Source organism: Fusarium vanettenii (genome assembly GCF_000151355.1).
Source record: "Fusarium vanettenii 77-13-4 chromosome 6 genomic scaffold NECHAsca_20_chr6_4_0, whole genome shotgun sequence".
In the NCBI taxonomy this organism is placed as follows: domain Eukaryota; kingdom Fungi; phylum Ascomycota; class Sordariomycetes; order Hypocreales; family Nectriaceae; genus Fusarium; species Fusarium vanettenii.
This window is the reverse complement of record NW_003315865.1, coordinates 1,067,837-1,084,881: the sequence shown is the minus strand read 5'-3', so window position 1 is coordinate 1,084,881 and position 17,045 is coordinate 1,067,837. Positions and strand designations below refer to the sequence as shown.

The 17,045-nt window shown below is 50.9% G+C and overlaps 3 protein-coding genes across 3 annotated transcripts; 1 reads left to right on the top strand and 2 right to left on the bottom strand.

Annotated features, from left to right (window-relative positions):
- Positions 1-335: 335 nt before the first annotated feature.
- Positions 336-1,918, top strand: NECHADRAFT_43488 (uncharacterized protein; the record flags this gene model as incomplete). The annotated part of the gene is made up of 2 exons (XM_003045158.1): positions 336-530; positions 593-1,918. 2 exons carry the CDS (start codon positions 336-338, stop codon positions 1,916-1,918), a joined length of 1,521 nt encoding a protein of 506 aa, XP_003045204.1.
- Positions 1,919-6,796: 4,878 nt separating this feature from the next.
- On the bottom strand, positions 6,797-9,025 carry NECHADRAFT_43284 (uncharacterized protein; the record flags this gene model as incomplete). The annotated part of the gene is made up of 2 exons (XM_003044747.1): positions 6,797-8,841; positions 8,899-9,025. The coding sequence occupies 2 exons, from the start codon at positions 9,023-9,025 to the stop codon at positions 6,797-6,799; spliced, it is 2,172 nt and encodes a 723-aa protein (XP_003044793.1).
- Positions 9,026-12,152: 3,127 nt separating this feature from the next.
- Positions 12,153-15,247, bottom strand: NECHADRAFT_100913 (uncharacterized protein; the record flags this gene model as incomplete). The annotated part of the gene is made up of 2 exons (XM_003044746.1): positions 12,153-14,992; positions 15,097-15,247. 2 exons carry the CDS (start codon positions 15,245-15,247, stop codon positions 12,423-12,425), a joined length of 2,721 nt encoding a protein of 906 aa, XP_003044792.1. The 3' UTR covers positions 12,153-12,422.
- Positions 15,248-17,045: the final 1,798 nt, after the last annotated feature.

Here is a 17,045-nt window from a genome sequence, read left to right as displayed (position 1 = left end):
CTGCTCTCTTGACAAGCATAGGATCAATACCAGCACACCGATACTAGAACGCTTACGCCGAGAGACACTCATTGGCCAATGCTTCGGTTATCTCGTAGAAATGGAGTATCAGAGGCGCTGAGGATGCTTCAACACTGACCCGCGGTAATCCTTGGCTGTGGAAGCAGGGGGTTGGTGAGAGTGTTGGAGGATGAAGGGGGAAACGAGAGAGAAAGAGGCATTTCTGTCTTTATCACAGCTTCTCTGTTGCTTTAAAAGCCCTCCGTGTTCCTCGTCTTTAATGATTCTTCATCCTGCGAGCAACTCCTCCATCAAGCCCCTTGTTTCTAGCCCAGATGCTTCTTCTTGTCTGGTACCCAGTCTTGGCCATTGGAGCCTTTCTGGGAATTATCCTTATACATGCCTTGCGACAAAAGCTCTTTCGAAAGGCGGGAGAGCCTCCTCTCATCTTCCACTGGCTTCCCTTCATCGGCAATGCTGTGTCGTATGGCCTAGATCCGTGTAACTTCTTCATGAAGTGTCGAGAGAAGGTAGAGTACCAACTCTAGCACACTGCAATTCTTCGCTGACTGTTGGTCCGTATCTTCTTTAGCACGGCGACGTCTTCACCTTTGTCCTCTTTGGCCGCAAGATTGTCTGCTGTCTCGGAGTCGAAGGCAACGACTTTGTCCTCAACAGCCGACTCCAAGACGCCAACGCCGAAGAGATCTACGGTCCCCTCACGATCCCCGTCTTCGGTAGCGATGTCGTATACGATTGCCCCAACTCCAAGTTTATGGAGCAAAAGAAATTTGTCAAATTTGGCCTCACGCAAAAGGCTCTCGAGTCCCACGTCCAGCTTATCGAACGCGAAGTCCTCGACTATATACATGCTGTGCCGGCCTTCTCTGGAAGCGAGGGTACTGTCGACATTTCCAACGCCATGGCTGAGATTACAATTTTTACCGCTGCTCGATCGCTACAAGGGGAAGAAGTCAGGAGGAAGCTCACGGCAGAGTTTGCTGCTTTGTATCATGACCTTGATCTTGGCTTCAAGCCCGTCAATTTTCTCTTCCCCTGGGCTCCTCTACCTCATAACCGAAAACGAGACGCTGCTCATGCCAAGATGAGGGATATCTACATGGACATTATCAATAAGCGAAGAGCGGAAGGGGGTGATCTGGGAGAGTACTCCGACATGATTGCCAACTTGATGGGTTGCACCTACAAAAACGGACAACCGGTTCCTGACAAAGAGATTGCTCACATGATGATTACTCTTCTTATGGCAGGTCAACACTCGTCTTCTTCGGCTAGCTCCTGGATCATGTTCCGTCTTGCTTCACGTCCTGATATTGCCGAAGAGCTGTACCAGGAGCAACTCACCCACCTGAGTGTCGACGGTTATCTTCCGCCTCTTCAACATTCGGACCTCGACAAGCTCACCCTTCTCCAAAATGTGGTCAAAGAAACCCTTCGAGTTCACTCCTCTATCCACTCTATCCTCCGCAAGGTCAAGACACCCATGCAGGCACCAGGCACCCAGTACACCATCACCACAGACAAGGTCATCCTAGCTTCACCTACCGTGACAGCTCTTAGCGAAGAGTACTTCTCCAACGCTAGAACATGGGACCCTCATCGATGGGACAACAAGGAAAAGGAGGAAGTTGCTGGAGATGATGTGGTGGACTATGGCTACGGAAAGGTATCCAAGGGAACAAAGAGCCCATATCTGCCCTTTGGAGCTGGTCGACATCGCTGCATTGGAGAGAAGTTTGCCTATGTCAATCTTGGAGTTATTGTTGCCACTATGGTGCGCAACTTTAAGTTGTCTACGATGGATGGGAAATCAGGGGTTCCGGCAACTGACTACAACTCTCTCTTCTCTAGGCCGGTACAACCTGCCTATATCCGATGGGAGCGACGCAAGGCATGAAGCCGTTACTGATATAGTAGCGATTTATCAGATACGGAGAACTAGGCAGGGGGTAGAGAATATTGGAAAATCTACTATTGGCATTCTAGATTTCATGGAAACTTTTATAACACTTATTAAACATCGATATGTGATACCCAAATTAACACACCAAAGTCGAACCCCTCTTTTGAAGCCACACGAGTTGCGCAGGCGTAACAGGGTCCTCCACCTCTTCTCACAACAGCATTCCTCCCTTTTTCTGCGCACCAGGCTCTTGCCATAATCTCACCTCCGTTGCAAGCAGCGTTGATGACTATCAGGCGTCCATCCTTGTTGTTGCCGTCAAAATCCTTCATCTGGTGGACGGGTATCACAACAGTCTGGTTCTTCTGAACTTCTCGGGTGTGTAATTCGTGTCCGCCGCTCTTTCCTCCGTGACAAGGTGGTAAGGATACAAAGATTGGGTTTGTGAAGAGGGTATAAGTGACGACTTTGGTCAACGGTACCAACTTTCTGATGACGAAGCTAAAGTCAATGCTGGCCCGGTACTCGACGTTTCTCTCATTTGCAGGGAGGTGTGGGTGGATCTGTTTGAGTCTAATCGCCTTGACGGCAACTGGTCTCAAGTCTTGGATGCGAGGATGAGGGATCGTCACCCATTTCTTGTCGTTGGTCATGTCGTCAGAATAGGTCCATAGATCCTCATCAGGGCTAGGTCGCCAGCGTGCCAAATGGTAATCTGAATCCCTTGAAGCAATGCTAGAGGATTTGATGAGATCAGCTGGCTTAGCATCTACCAACATACTAGCCGATGACTTCTTCTTCGACATGGGGTGGTCCACAACCACAGGTGGACATGGTCCAACCCAGCCACACAGAGATGTCACCCCTGACCAAGCCCCAAGTACTCGACCAAGCACGCTCCTAGATCTCCAATAGGAACATCGAGGAAGAGACAGCCCATGTTGGTAAGACTCAGTAAGGCGTATTTTTGAGACGGAGGGTGACATTTCGATGAGACATGACATGAGTTTCAATGCCACCCACTTCCCAGGCAGTGTCAACCCAAGCAACCAGTCCTGCATCAGACACGAGACTATAGCGCCGGTGGTTGTCTTTCTCCAGGCATCCTTCGCATTGGCACGCACTTCGTCTAAGTAGGGCCACTTGATGTGTTGAGCAAAGCATATCAAGCCTTCCACTTGTGCCTCATGGCAGTGAGACTGAAGACGAGTTGGATGAAGGAAAGTGTCCCACTGTTGATCGCCTAGAGCCTTGAGAGCTTTGTCCCTCGAGACTTGATCTTGCTCAGGCTGCGGGCTACTCAACTCTTCAACTCTTGCTTTCGCCTCAGCAAGATCCCGTTTCATCTGATCGGTTGCTTTGGAGCCAGCAAGTTTAACGGCATGTTCATAAGCCGCCAAGGCCCTCACGTCGTTTCCACCTTTCTTCCAGGCGGCAGCCAGCATATTCCAAGCATGGACATTTTTGGGATCCAGTTTCGTGGCAACGAGGGCATCCTGAGCTGCATTTGCCCAATTTCCAAGTTGTAAGTCCGCAACAGGTCGAGCGGCACGGTATATGGCCGAACTCAAGTCCAGCTCAATGGCTTTTGTGTAGAACTCCTTGGCAATCTTCCATTGCTTCTCCTCAATCGCCCTGTCGCCTTGACTCTTGTGATCCTCTGCCCGAGTTTTCACTTCTCTAGTGGCAGCTAGTTTCCTTAACCCTGAAAGATTAAGAGGCATCTCTTCCATCACGACCTCAACGTTTTGAAGCCATTGGTCTTGGATGATGAGAGCAGCCAGCACGGAACGGGACAGCTCGGAGCTTGGAGTTTCAGGTGGGTTTTCCAAGTCAAGTGCGAGTTCTCTAGCAAGGATGATTTGCCATAGTAGATGCCATTTGCCATGGTCTGCATTCTTGAGGCTTGCCCACTCGGACGAAATAGAGGACTTGGTTGAAAAGTCGGTGAATATGTCGGCACGGTTGAGTAAGTTGCAAACAGAATCTGGAGATGGGGTTGCCTCTTGATTCGTCTCAGGTTTTGATTTGGAGCTGAAAGGTCAGTAACCCCTCGCTTAGCTTGAACAAAGATGTACTTACGCCACAGCTGTAAACTCTTCCAGGTCTGCCTTCCTCTGATCCTCGCTTCTTTCATGAAGTCGTGTCCCTCTTCTCATCTCGTCGATCCGCCTCAGAATCTTCTTCTCCTCCACGCATTTGAATTTTGGCTTTTCAGCTTTTCGAGGTTCTTCGATTTTCCTGTTGGAAAGATACTCGGCTTCCCAGCATTCGACTCCAAAGCCTTTGGCTGTCACTGTCCCCGGAATGGCGCCGGTATATCCTGGTTCTGATTCAGCATCAAGCATGATACTGTCTTGGCCATTGCCATTGCCGTATGTCTTGCGACGGTAAAGACCTAGCTCTATTAGATTTATCATTTTCAACGTCTAAATAGGGGGCAGACAAACTGAGTGATTCGTGAGGAAGTCGACGTGCCTCAGGTGTGGTATCATTGTCTTCTCCTTCCAAAAGGATATCTGCCTCCACCTTGGGTAGTGAATCCGTACTTGCGGAAAAGTCAACACGTAGACTTCCCTTGGTTTTAGCCTTGACAACTTTGGTAACCTCTTGGAGTCGATTCTTCAGCCGGATAGCATCCTCTGAAGTTGTCTGTTGGTTTTTGCAAGTCGAATCGACAAGCTCTTCGTAGATGGTCCACAGTCGTTCAACCTGGGCCATTTTGAAAAGTTGAAAGCCCAACAGGGGTTAGACAGTCTCAAAGCAATGAAATGAATCATCTAGACGGAATTAGGAGGAGTAGAGGGCATCATCCGCGAGGGGATATCAGGCTCTGGATGTAAAAATGTCGCCAAGTCTGCCAAGCTCAGAGTGATGCCGTTTTCCTGCTTCCTTGTTAGCATAGCCACACTCAACCGAGATGTCGGTGCATGGACGAGACGGTAGGCAAGACACGATCTAGCCAGTAAACAGCTGATGCCTTCCCCGTTTTAAAGAGGAGAAGATTGTGGCAGTGTAAAAGACACATGCAACGCCATGTCTTGGCATTTGAGAGTGATGGCGGCGACGCCTGATTTTGCTGGATGCATCATCACCAAGGTTTTCAGAGCTGGTGGATAATATGACGTAAGTGGAATTGGTTGATAAGGTGTAGCAGATTCACCGGTTAAACAATCTCGTATAGGGTGATTTACTTGACCTTGTAGAAGATAGAAATCCTAGACTTTAACCAACAGACAAAGAATTATAGTGTTGAGATAGGAATGCAACTGAGTCAAGTCCTCAGCCAAGATCAGGTGAGCCTGTGTCATGCAAGATTACCTAATACAATCAGCCAACCTCCACGTCCGCCAAGGCTGCGATACAACCTCCCTACCCACCTCTGTAGTATCCATGGTATCTATGGCCTCTTCGTGACTATTCCCTATTCGAGCTTCTCTATATCTATGATCGAGATATGCCACGTCTGTATCACACCAAATCTAAAACAGGCTGTGCGAGATGTAGGTCACGACGCGTCAAGGTGAGATCCAGAGTGAGCTTCGGGCTGGTAACCGAGTCACTAATACCATGCAGTGTGATGAAGCCAGACCAGTTTGTGTAAGTATCGCTACACAATACCAAGGTGTCTTGTGAATTGACGGTACCGTGTCACCCAGGGCGGCTGTCATCGACACAGAGTCCACTGCCACTACGATCGTGCACCCCAACCAAGGACAGGGACACCCTCAACCGTTGCATCAACTCCAATAGACCATCCTAGTCCCGCTCCACCAACCGAAACCCGCGAGCGCCGGTATCTCGAGCTTCGCCTCTTGCATACTTTTGTCGCTGACATCTGTCCACACACGGCGGGAACACACCTCCCCGTGCTCCAAAACACATGGGTAAACGAGGTGCCACGAATGGCTCTAGAACATGAACCCCTGCTCAACGCCATCATGTCGATATCTTGTCTTTACCTACTCACCCAAGGCAGAGACACTGACCCCGAGCTCGAGCTGCATCGAGCCAACTACCTCGAAGCGACGGTGCAGCAACATCGCGAGACTCTCGCAAACATGACGAAAGAAAATTCAGACGCAGCATGCTTTGTCTCAGTGCTTCTCACTATGGATGCTTTTGCGAATTTGAGGTTCCGCCAGCTGGAACCATACGAGCCCCCTCTTCACTGGCTTCAAATGTCTCGAGGTCTCGGCGGTGTGTTTCAGCAAGCTATAGAGCTCTTAAAAGACGATTCAGGTGCGAAGATGCGGTCTCTTGTAGACACGGCTGGATCTTACGTGAAAGCAGAGGTTGTGTTTTGCAAGTCTAACCGAGAAGGTCTCGAACATCTCCTCGACTTCCGAGAGGGTGAGATACATGATCAGAGCGATGACACAGCGTACGAGAACGTTGTAAGCTACATTGGCTCCGTCATGCGGGCAATGAGATCTAGTGAAGATCCCAAGATGATCAGCAGACGGTTGACATCCTTTTCTGTATTGGTTTCTGCACGTTTCATAGAGCTGCTACGCTTCCAGAAACCGCGTGCTTTGGTTTTGCTAGCGCACTTTTTTGCTTTGGCTAGTTGTATTCGTTATACATGGTGGGTTGGCCCATCCCCTGGAAGGGAAATTAGGGCTATACAAGCTCAACTTGGAGAAGAATGGCAGGCTTTGATGTCCTGGCCGATAGAGCAATTAGAAAAGGAGCCATATGCTCCAGATGAGAAGGACAGAGCACCTTGGCCAGAAGCAACAGCGGTGATACCAAATGTTTGACAAAATAAGGGGGAGTTTGTTTCAAAGGTTTTAAGATATTCAACTGTGACTATGCAAACATGCTTTCACTATATACAAGAAATCGCTTATAATATCCCCAATCTACTCACTACCAAAGCTCACATGTAGGTTTCTTCTGAGGACAATCAAACGCTTTAAGGAACCCAGCCGAGTTCTGCAGCGTCAACATGATTCTCGCATCATTAGGACTGTGCACATCTTCAGACAACAACCTGACCTGATCCTCTGCTGGGATATTCTTGCAAAACGTCTGTCCCCATTTGACAAAGAACAACTGCGCACCCGTAAACTTGTCCAGGCCGGGGAGTCTCTTGGCGGGTCCCTTTTTCTTCTCCCACTTCTGCCATGCCAGATAGCTTGATACTACACCGCCGGCATCGGCAATGTTCTCACCTAGTGTCAGCTCACCGTTGACGTGGAGCTGGGTGCCGTTGGGCGCAGTGATGGTGAACTTGTTATACTGCTCGATAAAGCACTCGGTCTTGTTCTCAAACGCCGCGATCGACTCCTTGTCCCACCATGTCGTCATGTTACCTGTGGCATCAAAGAGACGGCCCGTGTTGTCAAAGCCGTGGGTGATTTCATGACCCACGACACTTCCCATACCTCCGTATAGGAGATACGAGGGAAAGTCAACGTCGTAGACAGGGAACTGCTGGAACCCTGCAAGGAGAACGATGGCATTGAGCTGAAAGTCTTGGTAGGCGTTGGCAGCCAGCGTGCTCATCTCAAACTGACCACGGTCAAAGGGCTTCCCGAGAGATTCCCAGTTCTTGGCGATGTTGACCTTGGCGAAGCTCAGAGCGTTGGCAACGTGCGACGACGTAACTTCAGCACCGTCGTAGTACTTGTTGATAGCAACAGGATCGACCGCATTTGGGTCTGTAGGCAGGCCAATCTTGTTTGTCATAGCGTGCAGCTTCTCAGCAGAGGCCTTCTTGGTCTCGTCAGTTGGCCAGTCTCTCGTTTCGAGGCGCTCCAGGAAAGCCAACTCCAGAGAGTCGACGAGTTGAGAAGTCAGGTTGTGAGCCTCAGGAGGGTAGTACTTGTCGACAAAGAAGCGGGAGAGAATCCAAGTCAAGCCGGTAGGGCCAACCAGACTCTCGGCCGTGGGGTTGTTGGTGACCCATTCAACACCCGAGTCGAGAAAGTCGACGCACCGTTGCCAGCGAGGTGCAGGGCTTTCGGGATCTTTGCCCTGTTGCTGTTGGAAGAAGGCGTTCCAGGCGTTTGTTAACTCCGTCTCGACGTATGGGGACAACGCCGTGATGGCTTTCCAGACGAAAAAGGTTTGAATAACCTCAGCAGGGGTCTCAGAGAGGACCTCTGACAGGGTTTTGTAATAGCCCTGAGTCGAAAAGGCCACCTTGTCCGCCTTGTAGCCCTTGGGTGCAAGTTCTTTGACCACGTACTCGTAGTTCAGCTGCGGCGCAAGCTTCTGGATGGCCTCGATGCGGAACAGCGGGCTCAACTCATCAGGGTTGTCATCCTCTGTTGCACGAGAGAACGCCTTCAGCATCTTGACCTGTAGCTTGACCACCGAAGTCATGAGAGCATAGGCCTCCTTGACGGTGGGCTTGGCCGGATGCACAGCGGCGAGAAGAGCGGAAGCAAGGTCGAGATACTCAAGAATGCCCTCCTCCGTGCCGGGTATGTCCACGGTGCTTGGCGGATTAATGACAAGAAGAACCTCGTCTGGGTCAATCTCATTTTGCTTGTGCACGAACCTCTGAGTCGTCTCAATACCAAGACTCTCAAACAAGACAAAAGTCTCACCCAACTCCTTTGAGTAATCATGAGTTTCGTTCTTGCCAGACTCTTCGGCAGCAGGAAACACATCCACAACAGTCTCGACAAACGCAGACAAGGCGCTGAGACCCTCATCCTCGATGGCAGTGTAGTTCATGCAGACATTATAAGCGTCTTGGATCTTGGCAAAGTTCTCTTTGTCGGCACGGGACTGCTCCTTGGTCAGGTTGACCGTGATCCAGCCGGCGTCTTTGCCTGTGGGGTATGAACTCTCGAGGATTCGTTTCACGGCGCTGAGGACAAAGTCGCGAGTGACAGAAATGCCGTTTGTTCGTGTTTGGCCTGCAGGAATTTCATTTCGGGCGGCCCAGTTGCCACAGACGTCTATATCAACCAGGTTAGAGTTGCAAGGCATAAGGGGAGTGGTTAGAGGTAGCCTACACTCGTTGAAATCCGTGCAGGGATCAATCTCGGTATAGTTGAGTGCGAAATTCCCGAGAATCTCTGATGCAATGTGAATACATGCTGGAGTTGTGCAAAGACTGCTCTCGCCGTAGCTGTCTGCCATGATGATGCTCAAGCGGCTACCAAACCGCGAAAACACAAGAGAAAGAGGATACGAAAAGACCTAAGAAGAAGGGGAGCAGGATCAGCTTAAAACACGACTCAGAAAAAGGCCACTTAAAAAACAAACATCAATTCATAGGTCATGACATTCAGCAGGCTGGTCAACGTGCATAGCCGGGGGTCATCGCTGGCAGTGCATCAGCACCAGCCCGCTGCCTGCTGTGTAACGAGACCGGTGTGGCCAGTCGTTGGTTACATGGGGGGTAGTCTAGGCGCCGCAGATCAGGCTGTGCAACATGTCTAGTCTTCCAGGCACGCCAAGTTAATTGGGTTATCCTTGGCGACGGAGACTGGGCTGTGGACATCACGAGATGAACCATTTCAAGTCCTACCTTCTTCTAGGCATATGTCAGCCATTGGCGCTGGCTATTCCACAAGTGGCATCGTGAGATCTAAGCTGAGATTCTAGCCTCAGCCCCCAAAACTCCGTCTGACGATGGAGTCCAAAGTCAATTGATAATAATAAAACAAAACTGCCTCTTGAAAATAATCACATGTCATCCCAAGTCAGCAGTAAAGATGCGAGCTTGTCGCCACTTTTGCTCTAGATCGTGTTGTGATGACAGCTTCGACGAGGCGTTTTATGTGTCAAAGATGGAGCTAGAACCAAAAGTCCAAATTCGATCCCGGAGTCTCTCTTCCGAGGGTATATAAAACTCTAGTTTACCTAACCGTGTTAAAGGTCGAGGCTCTCTCTTGCTTTGTAGCCATCGCAGCTTTATACCGCTTTGAGACGGAGATGCTTGGAGTGGCTTAGAGACGAAGCCACCTCAGACGAAACGAGTCAGATGCCAAAAGATCTTGAATTTTATTCTCGTCCTAGAACTTCTTGAGCAAGCTTATCCAAATTCATTTTTGTCTAGAACCTCGGTCTTGATGCCGATTCATGTTCTGATTTCGAGGCCAATAACCAACCTCATCGCCACTCACAAGCCTCCTCGCAAAATCAGTGCTGGGATGATTGATCAGTTGGGTAGAAGGATGATACTCAATAGTATAAATCTACGAAGGATATGTAATCAGGTATGTTATGTGTGAAAAATAGAGCTCAACAGAGACAGCTTGGTGAGTGTAGTTGGAGTTAGGTTTGCAAGTTGCAACGGCCCGTCGGAAGTGAAATCTTCTCCCATTACACTAGCAAGCAAGAAACTTTCAGCATTCCTCAAGATATAATATTCAACGGTTTACGCCGATGGACCCTTTGATCACTGTGTTTCGCCCCGTGTTCGACCTGACTTGTATGCACGACACAAGGTCAAGTAAACTATTCCTTGAACATGGAATTCACAGTTCCTGATTTTTTTACAATCCCCAAAGACGACTTAAATACTATCAATACATTCATTACTAAGAGGAGGCATCAGAAATAATATATTGTCGCACGCAAGTGCCAGACTTGGTTAAATCCAGTGTCAACATGCACGAGCCATTTTCGTCTGTCTATGCATCAAGTCCTTCGAGCTTATCGCGGTCCTACGTAGTAGAATACACTATCAACTAGTATATTTGAAAGCTTCAGAAAGCCGCCATACGTATTGCCTTCCAAGGAGGTCATGGTAGGGACAACATCTACACTCAGGAGAATACCTGCAAGGTCTAAAATACATGTTGGACCTTTGGTGATAGGCTATGGAGATCCCAACAGCCAGCCACAAGCAAAAATCTGCACAATAATTAACTCACCAACCGTGCAGCAGCACTTCTGACGTAGTAGGGGTCCAGCTGACGTTTGATCCTACCCCTGCATGAAACTCGACCATGTTGATGCGGTGCGGGCGGGGCTGCCGGGGGTATGATATGATCAGATCAGACTCGATAGATGTTTCCATGAATAGATGAAACTAGTAGGGGGTGTGATCTACTGCAGGTCAATATTCCCTAATGCGCAAATTTACGCCGTGGGCGGGGGACTACTGTCTATCGTACAGTAGTAGATGTCACTCGTCTGTTGACACTCTTAGTTGCTCTGCTATATTAATATCCAACTGCTATTGACGGATATTCTGTGTCTCTGACAGCTCCAGAGAAAAAGCTTCTGCAGTGTTACGTCAGGAGCCCACACAAGGGACTTCTGGCATGAGCAGCGGTGCTCTGGGCTCCCACCATCGACAGGACGATCATTCACTCTGCGAGTGGTTTCGAGGCTCTCGTAACCCCTTGCACTTTGTTCACAACTGTTTGAGTCTAGTTACGTTCCTGCAGATTGTGGAAGGACAACTCTGCTGGTTTGATCCAACCATAAATTAGTATACGCAGCCTGCTTGAACACTGCACAATTGTCAACGACAATGAAACCGCCAATCTGCAACTAGTTCTGGCCTCAATCGATTGCTTATTTCAGCAGCCAATAGTTGACCAATTTGTTACAAAGTGGCGTAGAATGGCGGCGGTTATCCTCCGTGGCTCGCATATACGTGCCCTCGGCGACCATCAAGTCGAACTGCTGGCACACACCACTACTATACCATCCAATCGCGCGAGGTCGCCCAGGAGTCTACATCTGGGGTTGTATCCTCGTGTATGCAGTCTCAAAGTGCGAGTCCTATGATGATCTCGTCGGATTTTGCGCCGAGTTCGCCAAGCTGATCCTCCCGCCCCAGGCCACGAGGAGCTCCTAAAGGACTGACGGCAGTCTTGCAAACGCGGCGCAAAAGCACTGTACTAGAGATGATTCGGGGAGTGCGCTAGATTTGACATTTCCCAGAGATAGGGCGACTTCAAGAGGGAACATGCAGCCAATCCAGGAAGCCTCCCGCGAGTCCTCTGCATAGGTCCAGGAGACCATCGCCTGAGTCAATTGGCTCTTCCACCAACCAACCTTCCCTGATGCAGAAGCAGGCATTCTTCGTTGCAATACTGGTCTGTGTGCCTAAAGGAAGCGGTGATGAAACCACCTAAGAGATTCCGCGTGAAGTGAGGCTCGAGAATTTCGCCACTTCGAGATCTTGAACAACTCCAACGACACCTGGAAGTAAGACACGGAAGAACACTCATGTCGCATCCTTCTTCATCGGGCACATGGATCTTGTAAGGACTTTGTTCATGTCACTCAAGTTACAAATTGTCTTAAGATACAATTGCCAGATTTTTGTCATTCAAGAGAGGGCAAGACCACATATCGCAACGCCCTCAGCCATAAAGAATGTTCGCTTCAACAGTCCCTGATTTGATACATACACGTATGATCCTTTGTTCGCTGATTATACCATTTGTTCACCCAATCCAAGAAAACCCCATACATATACCATATACCCAGACCGTAACCCGCGTGTCAAAATACGTAGAACCATCAATCCCCAAGTAGTTATCCCAACAAGAACACCTTATCCCCATTCAGATCAAGCGTGAATGGCCGCCATGGGTGACGCCATCATAAATGGTCCCAACGCCGAAGAAAGAATACTAGCAATGTTGCGAGCCATGTCCGACTTTTTGCCCAGGCACCACAGCGCCTTGGTGCAGTCTTCGCACCTCCTCACCAAGTTCATGAGCCCAGCAGCCTCGAGGGCTCCAGGGTCGTGCCTCACATTCTCTTCCACCTCGGTGAGAAGTAGAATAGCTGCCTTTGTAAATGCCCGTATGAGTATCATGGTCCAGGGCTCTGTCAGGATTGAACCCTCAACCACCGCAAAGTGAAGATCCGACACGCCGGTTCCGGGAACATCTCCAGCCCGCGGGCATGTCGAAACTCGGGCGAGATCCGACAGGATCGACGCGCTATCTCTTCGCAGTGATGTTACCACATTGGTGGATTGGCGAACCTGCGTCGAGTAGTCCAAGCCCAGCTTGTTCTCGTCAACAAGCTCAATCAGGTCCGCCATCAACAGAGCGGCGCAGTGGAAGTGAGCAACCACACACACGAACCAGCTCTGGATGTGTGTCGGGACCGTGTCGTATTGTTCAACAAGGTCCCGGAAGAAGGCGCCGTACGTGACATTCCAATGCTTGTATACGGCCATAGCATTTGAGATGACCTTCTCAACCGGCTCACCACGGTATCTGCTCCTAACAGTGTTTTGCAGATACGAGACGTGGCGAAATAGTATCACTTTGATGGGGGCTGCCGTAACAACGCCCTTGGCCGCAGCATCATATGTGCAAGGCCAGCGAAGGACTCCCTCCTTGTTGTCGCGAACAAAAAGCTCCGCCCACCACCTGGCGTCCTGTGGTCGGTACTCGATATTGTAGGACTCATGCTCTGGATGGTCCGGATAAGTCGGGTCATGGTGGCACTCCTCATCCGAGACAACCACGGGCCGGCCGTTCATCGACGAAGAGACAGTGTCAAACATGACAGTCATCCAGTAGACAAGACCAATGGTGCCCCTGTCTTCCTCACTCAACGATTCAGCCGAGGTAGCCTTTTCCAGGCCAAGTGAGCTCTTGGACGCGTCAAGCACCCCAGTCTCCCGAGCCTCATACTGGAACTTGAGCGCATGCATCTTCCGGGCCGCTCGCTCCATGAATACTGGCGGGCCTTCCTGAGCAATAATCTCGCTCAGTTGGGAAGCGATGGACCCTTCACCTGCGGCAATGGGACTTTCACCACCAAAGTTGCTCATGCTGTAAGGCTTGTCGTTGAGATCCTCATCCTCCATTGGCTTCTGTGCCAGTCCCATTATCAAGTCCGCACAAACCACGCGGAAACATTCCATGTCAGAGCAGTCCTGAAGGGCACGCTTTGCCTGCGCCCAGAAAGTGCGCTGAAGAGTCCGGTCGAAGTCCTCGTTAATCTCATCAAACTCGGATCTCATACTGTCCAGCTGGGTCAGATTCTGTGGGAACCTGTCTCGCTCGCGCTGACTGCCTTGAGCCCACTGTGTGGCGAACGCCATGATGGCTAAGTGCAGGGCCTTGGATGCTGCACGATCCTCGGATTTAGACAGTCGAATCAGCTTCGTCGCTTGTGCTTGCTTGTCGAGTTGAATGACACGGCGGTAGATTCTGTTGTCTTGCTGTTTTGGTTGACCGACACTAAGACCCTCAAAGTGAGAGGCTAGCCAGCTAACCCCATTACTTGACGGTCTCGCGACAGCATTGGGTTTGTAAGGGCAAGTCTCTTCGGATAGCCAGCAAGACAATGCATGCTCCAAAACGTCGTGGTATATGCGCATTAGATTGTCCGAGATCAGGTTGTTATTCGTCTTGGTCATCATGTTGTGGGTTACTGAGAAAGGCGAGATCGAAGTGCCGTAACTCCTTGCAATGCTTTCTGGGTAGTGGCGCACGCTGAGGGACCGAGAGGAAATGTCGCTTTCGTATGAGTTGGAAACTGACGGAGATGGCTGGAAAGGAACATCGCTGCCAACAGACTGAGTCTGAAACAGAGGCCAACCATTCTCGCCATTCTCCTCCTCGTTTGTAGCACGTTGCCTGGCGTGAAGGGCTTGACTCGTGAGCTCGGTTGGTGGCGTAAGGTCCATCGGTGGGTGTGCTGGGGTCGAATGAGTCTCGAGGCTGTTGAGGACTGTGTTGTGTAGGCTCGCGTCAAAGGCAGTCGGGTCGAAGACGTTATTCACGGGCATGGTATCGAAGGTGGTGTTGGGAAAGGCTGGAAAGTTGGCAAAGTTGGGGTCCATAGGTCCCCAACATGTCAGATCGTGAGTCGTCGGTGGCGCCTGTAACATGTCTAGCAAGGCAGTGGCATTAACGTCGAGGCCCTGCGTAGGCAGAGGGGCCTGTGTAGGAGAAGGTCCCGTCTGCTGTTGCTGAGTGCGCGGCCGTTGACGCTTGGCCTTGGTGCGCGATTGATCGGGGACGCGACGGGCATTGGCTCCATTCTGAGCAGCGACATCGCCGTTGGTGTTGGCAGGACCGGTCTGTAGTTGCGCACGAACCCAGTGGAATGTGCATTGTTTTCGTGTGCGAAGGCAGTAAGAACATCGTAGGGCTCGTGAATCAATCTCATCTGCGAGGTTTTATGGACCCTCGGTTAGCGTCGTTGAGTCGGGAAAAGACGCGGAGAGGGAGAGGGGGAGGGATGCGAAGAAGGATGCGATGAAGAAAACTCACCGAGATGCTCCTCGGCGAGAGAGACGCCGTTGGCACCGTCGGCGCCATTGCGAAGTCTCTCTGAATTTCGCTGGATATCCCAAAGCGAGGGCGCGTCGCACGCCCGCTTGGCCTTTCGGCACTGGTCGCAGGAGCGGTTCTGGCGTCTCATTGTTGGGCGTGACGGCGGGCGGGAGGCAAGTTCTGTCTTTTCTATTCTTCTGGCAGCGCAACGTCGCGTCGAAGACTCAGCGACGGCGATATGCCCTGAAAGAGATCGAGGGCGTTCGAATCGGGCGGAGACGGCGGATTATCAAGCGAAAGTGGGCGATGCAAGTTTGAAGGTGGATGGATGTTGGGAATCTGCGGGAGATGGATGGAGACTGGAGGAAGAGATGGACGCCGGGAAGGGGAGATGAGATTTGCCGCGCACTGGGCCTAGCAGCGCAGCCCCGCGAGGACAAGTCCAGTGGGCAAGGGCGCTGCGGCCAATTTTGGGTCTGCGGGCACAGCATATGGCCAGCAAAGTCTGGAGCGCAGGGCTTTCCTCAGTGGGCGCCAGGTGCTGGGTTCCCTGGGGTTAAGATTCTCCGCTTTTCCGAAGGCGGTTTCACCTCCCCCGCACCCCGCTAATCTACTCGGGTACTAGACCTGCTGAGAGCAAGCGCCCGATCAAGGATCCCCTCGAATTGGAAAATGACACGGCACCTGATCACAAGAGGCGATCGGGCCTCTCAGAGACTCGAGGTTCAAGGTTTCCTGGGGAAAATCAGGTCAAGGATGGGTGGGAGAGGCACGCCATTTGCTGCCCGCCCAAGACACTGTTTGACTCGTTCAAGCTTGTCTCTGTGGAGGCTGTCTTTTTTTCCTTGGCCACAGGAGTCCATGTCTAATGCAGAGGGGCTGGCACACTGCTGCTAACCAACCTAGACTGTGCTGCACTGCACTGCGCTGGGCGACCTACCGGTACGCTCGGGTGAGAATCCGTCCTCCGAACTCAACAGCCCCGAACTCGTTCAAGGCCCCCCCGATACAACCTGGAAGGTTCCGGCTGGGGGATCTTCGCGTCGATTTATGCCCCTTTGGGCTCTAGCAGCTGTTCCGCCTCCCAGTAGCCAAGCCTGTTTGGTGCCACTGGGTGCAACCGGAACAGAGAAGAAAAAAAGGGGAGGGGGGGCGAGACTCGAGACGGATTACGTATGACAAATGGGAAGACGTTCCAGTCCAGAGGGAAATGAGGGCTTGAGGAATGAAGAAAAAAGGGCAGGCTTCGAGAAAAAAAACGAGGCGAGGGGTGAGGGAGGGTTGCAGTGACGATGGATGTCAGAACCCATTTTGACGGCACATCACGTCCAGTCACATTCAAAGTTTGACAACCCATCACGTCGCTGAAAAGACAGAGAAAAAAAGAATGAAAAAAAAAAAAGTTCCAAGGTTCCCTGGACTCGCTCATAGGGGGCCCATCCTGCAGTGCGTCGCGTGCGCGGGTCCTAGCCAATCGCATGTGCGCTTACCAACCCTTGGCCTGACCAAAACATTCGATGAGCCCCTCAACCAGACAGGGATTCCGTGTCATGCCAGCTCGATCCCAGCAACCCGGCCATTGTCACCTCGTGCTGTGTATTGCAGCACACAGCAGCAGCAGCAGCATGCAGTCCAGATTGAATAGTCCCAAGTCTAGTCCTTGGCCCCTGCATCTTGACACCAGAACTGCTTCATCAAAGAGGCTCCGTAGTCGGTCTAAAAGCACTCTGGCAGCACAAAATGACCCACAGGTTCGTCGAGATGCCAGGATACCGCCCTGTTCACGACAGCCCTACTCTTGGAAGACACGACGCAGAATCTCGCCTATCTTGAAGCTAGATACACTATAGATCTTGGCCATACCAGAGTGAGATATTTGACCGAGAAAACACCCATTGTTTCGACGCTATCTGATCCGTTGAGATTGCGACTTTGCTTTCATAATT